This window comes from Penaeus japonicus, unplaced genomic scaffold, assembly GCF_977035675.1.
Source record: "Penaeus japonicus unplaced genomic scaffold, GWHDUDI00000001_assembly GWHDUDI00000020, whole genome shotgun sequence".
NCBI classification, from domain to species: domain Eukaryota; kingdom Metazoa; phylum Arthropoda; class Malacostraca; order Decapoda; family Penaeidae; genus Penaeus; species Penaeus japonicus.
The window spans coordinates 20,885,467-20,890,466 of NW_028234422.1; the positions used below are offsets into that span (position 1 = coordinate 20,885,467).

Consider the following 5,000-nt stretch of genomic DNA (forward strand, 5'->3'; position numbering starts at 1 on the left):
ATATTTACACTGTCATAGGTGACATTGCACCCCTATATGCAGCCCATTTGGAACAAATGCTTAGTTCAATAATTACCAAAATACAACAACACAGAGAAACTTGACTATATGTGATATGTTTCTTAATTGAACAAAGAAATATTTAACACACCTTTTCTATGCAGGAAGGCAATTATTTACTGCATAAATCAAAGTGATAATAATTGTTATAAATCAAAGGACCTGTGTTCACTTACTTTTCATTTAAAGTTCAGCTGGATTTTTCATTGACAGGGGTTTGTACTGTACTGAAGTCTTTTCAGTGGAATATCATATTGGAGTTTCATAGTTTTTCAAGTTATCTCAATGCCAATTCTTCTATGACAATATATATCATTAAAACTAGCCTGTTCCGTACTGATAACATATCTGTGTTTTGCTATTTGGCCACCGTGTGGGTAGAATCAGTATTAACAAAGGGTAAATATAAAAACAAAATTGCATTCTAATAATGTAACAATTATTTCAGCTATAAGGGGTGCCATTTTCCTTGTGACCACGAGAGACAAAAACAAGCCAGGCTTCTCATTGTAGGTCATCTTTAATGGCCATATTAAAATCTCAGCATAGTGTACATTACTCACCTGTACCGTCAGGAAGCTCAGGGATAAAAGTATTCTCCATCAAAAGAGAAGATTTCTTTTCAGGATTGGAGGCAAGGCCCAACCGCATTTCATCAAGGAAGACATTCCGAACTTTCTCTTGCTGAGGCTCCGTTTACTCCCATTTGGGATTACAACGCCGTTACCGATAGGAGGGGATTTTAGGTATGTGATTGCAGACGTGTCCAGTGTGAGGGACTTTTTTCAAGCTCTCTCGAGTGTGGGTAGTGGGTGAGAGAGTGAGTAAGGGTTTGCGTGGTCTGATAGGGGTGGGTGGTGAGTGCTTGAAGGGAGTGTGTGGGGTGGTGTAGGGGTGATGTGGTGGGTGGGTGGGGCAGTTTTGGGGGGTTGGGTGTGTGTGTGAGTGATGAGGTGTGAGTGAGTGATAGGTGTGTGATGTGAGTGTGTGTGTCAGAGTCTGTGTACTGAGATATGAGAGTATGTGTAGGCAGTGTCTTGTGTGTGTGTCAAGTGTGATTTTGTGTCTGAGAGTCTGATCTGAGATATGTGGGTGTGTGTGTGTGTTGGTGTTGTGGTGTGATTGTGTGGTGTGTGTGATAGTGTGTGTGTGTGTGGTGAGTTGTGTGGTGTGGGGTGAGAGGGGGGGGGTGTGTGTGTGTGAGGGGGTGTGTGTGTGTGACTGTGTGTGGATGTGTGTGGGTGTGATGTGTAGAGTATGAGAGAGGCTGTGATGTGTGTGAGTGTGCGTTTGGGAGTGGGCTGTGTGCTGTGAGTGTCGGGTGTGTGTGTGTGTGTGTGTGTGAGTAGTGTGTGAGTGTGTGGGGGGGGGGTGTGCGAGCAGCGCGCAGCGCGGAGCGGCGCGCGCGAGAGCGAGAGAGAGAGCTCGAGTGCAGTGAGTGTGTGTTTGTGAGTGTGTGTGTTAGTGTGTGAGTGTGTGTGGGACGTGTGTTTGTATGTGTGAAGTGAGTGTGTGTGTTGGGTGGTGTGTGTGGTGTGTGTGTTGTGGAGTGGTGGTGGGTGTGTGTGGTGTGAGAGTGTGTGTTTGTGGAAGTGGGAGTGTGTGTGTGTGGGTGAGTTGTGTGTGTGTGGCTGTATGTGTATGTGTGTGTGGGTTATGTGTGTGGATTTGTGTGTCTGTTGTGTTTCTGTGTGTGTGTAGTGTGAGTGGATGAGAGTGTGTGTGAGTTGGGTGATGTGTGTGAGAGGGCAGGTCTGTGTCATGTGAGTGGGGTTTGTGTGGGGATCCGTGTGTTTCTGTAGTGTGTGGTCAGTGTTTGAGTGTGTGAGGGGGGGGTGTGTGATTGTAGTGGGGGTGTGTGTGAGGCTGTGTGTGAGTGTGTGTGAGAGGTAGTGTAGGGGTGTATAGAGATGTCAGTGAGTTAGAGAGATAGAGATCGAGATAGATTTCTGAGGATGAGGGGGTTAGGAAGATTGATACTTGGGTAGAGAGTGTGTGTCTGTGTGAGTGAGGTTGTGTGTGAGTGAGAGTGTGGAGAGTGCGTGAGAGTGAGAGTGGTGATAGTGGGGAGTATTGTGTGGTGGAGTGTGAGGGGGTGTGTGTGGGTGTGTGTGTGTGTGAGTGGGAGAGTGATGTGTGAGTGGTGTGTGTGTGAAGTTTGTGTTGTGAGTGAGTGGGGGTGTGAGAGTGATCTGTGTGTGTGAGTGTTAGTGTCCGGTGAGTATGTGGGGGAGATATAAGATGGATGAGATTGAGATAACTACGCTGGTTTACAGTAGTGGGTGTACTGTGAGGATAGAGATGTTGTGGTCTGGGGGTTAGAGTGTGTAGTGGTAGTGAGAGAGTGTGAGGAGGTGTGAGAGAGTGTGTGCTTGAGAGTTTGAGAGGTTGAGATGTGCGTGGGAGAGCGAGCGTGAGTAACGAGATAGCGGGAGTGAGAGGACTCTTACTGACATTAAGTGATTGATATGATATCACAGAGAGTGATTGGAGATTGAGTTAGAGAGAGTGATGAAGTAGAGTTATGGTTTGTGGTGGTGAGTGAGTGTGAGTGTGTTATAGATGAGAGTGTGTGAGGTAAGGGGGGGTGTGAGTGTGAGAGTGTGAGAGATTGGATTTGAGAGATAGAGAGTGTGTAGTGAGATTGAGAGTGATAGAGTAGGGAGAGGTGGAGGTAGGGAGAGAGAGAGAGAGTGTGTGTGTGAGAGTACGAGTGAGAGAGAGAGTGTGTAGAGTAGATGAGTGAGTGGGGGGCTGTGGCAGGGGGTGGCTGTACACACAGATAGGTGTGAGTGGGAGTGGAAAAGTCAGATGGGTTGTCAGGTTAGGGAGTCATTGGTGGGGTGTCATTGTGTGGGTGAGTTGATGAGTTGGGGGTGTGTTGGGGTGGGTGTGTCAGACTGTGTGACTTAGTGAGTGAGTTGTGTGAGTGATGTGGTTAGGAGTGTTAGGGAGGGGGGGTGAGTGTGTGATGGGTGTGTGACTGAGTGAGAGGTTGTAGTGAGTATGTCAGTTTCTGTGTTGTCTATCTGGTGTCGGTTAGAGAGTGGCTGTGTTGGTGTCCTGTATTGGGAGTTGGTGTGCATTTTGCGAGCGTGCCGTTGGTGTGTGTGGGTGGGTGTAAGACTGGGTGTTATGGGTTTGTCGTGTCTGGGTTTGAGGGGCGTCGGGTGTGGGTGTGGCGTGTAGTGTGTTTGTATGAGCAGTGGTTTCAAGGGTGTGTAGGTGGGAGTGGGTGTTTTGGTGTGTGAGTGTCTAGTTGGGGTATCACTCGATCTCTTCTCTCTCTCTCTCTCACTCATACTCTCTCAGTGGAGTGTGTGTTTTGTTGTGTGTGTGTGAGTGTGGGTGTGAGTGTGTGTGTGTGTGTGTGTGTCTGTTTGTGTGTGGGAGTGTGTGGGGGGGTGGGTGTGTGTGGGTTGTGAGTGTGTCGTGTGTGTGTGTGAGTGTGAGTTTCGAGTGTGGGGGGAGGGAGGTCATGTGTTTGTGTATGAGTGTGGGTGTGCGTGAGAAGTTAGTGGTTGTGTGTGTGATTGTGTGTGTGTTGAGTGTGTTGGAGGTGAGTCGTGTTTGTGTAGTGTGTGTGTGTGGAGTGTGAGTGTGTGTGAGTGTAGTGGGAGTGTGTGTGATTGATGTGTGTGTGAGTGGGGTGTCGAGTGATGTGTTTTATTGTGGGAGTTTGTGTTTGTCGTGTGTGTGGTGTGTGGGTGTGTGCGTGTGAGTGTGTGAGTGAGTTTGTGTGATAGAGTATGTGACGGTGGCTGTCTTGAGTGTGTTGTGTGTGTGTTGAGTGTGTGTGTGATGTGTGTGTGAGTGTGGTGTTGTGTGTGTGTGTCTGTGGGTGGCTGTCGAGAGTGTGTGTTGTGTCTAGTGTGTGAGTGTGTTGTGTGTGCTGTGTGTGTGTGTGTGGTTCGTGTGTGTGTGTGTGTTGGTGTGTGTGGAGTTGAGTTGTGTGTGTGTAGAGTGTGCGTGTGAGGGTGTGTGTGTTTCGGTGAGTGTGTGTGGGGGTTTGTGTGTGTGTGTTGTGTGTGTGAGTGTGAGGTGTGTGTGTGTGTGTGGAGCGGTGAGTGTGTGTGGTTGTGTGTGTGTGTGGTGAGTGTGTTGTAGTGTGTGTGTGTTGTGTCGTGGGTGAGTGTGTGTGTTGGTGTTGTGTGAGTAGTGTGTGTTGTAAGAAGAGTTGTGTGAGTTGATGTGGTTTGTGGTGTTGAGTGATGGTGATGTGTGTGTGTGTGGGTGTGAGTGTGTGTGTGTGGGTGTGTGTGTGTGTGAGTGTGAGTGTGGGTGTGTTTGTGTTGTGTGTGGGTGAGTGGGAGTGTGTGTGAGGTGTGTGTGTGTGTGTGTGAGGGTGTGTGTGTGTGGGGGAGTGGAGTGAGTGTCGTGTGAGTGTGTGTGTAGTGTGTGTGTGTGCGTGTAGTGTGTGTGTAGTGTGTGAGTGTGTGTGGTGTGTGTAGTGTGTGTGTGAGGTGTGGGTGAGTGTGTGGTGTGTGTGTAGTGAGGTGTGAGTGTGGGTGTGTGTGTGTGGGGGTGTGGTGGAGTGTGAGTGTCGTGTGTGTGTGTGTGTGTGGGTTGGGTGTGTTTTTGTGTGAGTGATGTGTAGAGTGGGTGAGTGAGCTGTGTGTGAGAGTGTGTGTGTGAGATGTGTTGTGTGTCTGTCTCTGGAGTGTGGGTGTGAGTGTGGGTGTTTGTGGGGTGAGTGGGTATGTGGGATGGAAGAGTCTGTGTTGTGTGTGTGCTCCCTGTGTAGAGTGTGTGATGTGAGAGAGTGACTGTGTGTTGTGTGTGTGTGTGTGAGTGTGTTCTGAGTGCGTGTGTTGGTGTGATTTTAGTGTGTGGTGTGTGTGTGGGTGGCTGTGTGTGTCTGTGTTTGTGTGTGTTGTTGTGTTCTGTGTTGTCTGAGTATGTGTCTGAGTGTGTCGTGTGACTGTGTGTGTGTGGGTGTG

At 48.8% G+C, this 5,000-nt stretch overlaps 1 protein-coding gene across 1 annotated transcript in view; it reads right to left on the reverse strand.

Moving 5' to 3' along the window:
- The window catches only part of LOC122265466 (hexokinase-1), an 83,407-nt gene that overhangs the window by 52,709 nt on the left and 25,698 nt on the right, over positions 1-5,000 (reverse strand). The window contains exon 4 of the mRNA XM_086548081.1: positions 624-757. Coding sequence (XP_086404207.1) covers positions 624-757 — 134 coding nt within the window. The remainder of the gene's footprint in view (positions 1-623; positions 758-5,000) is intronic.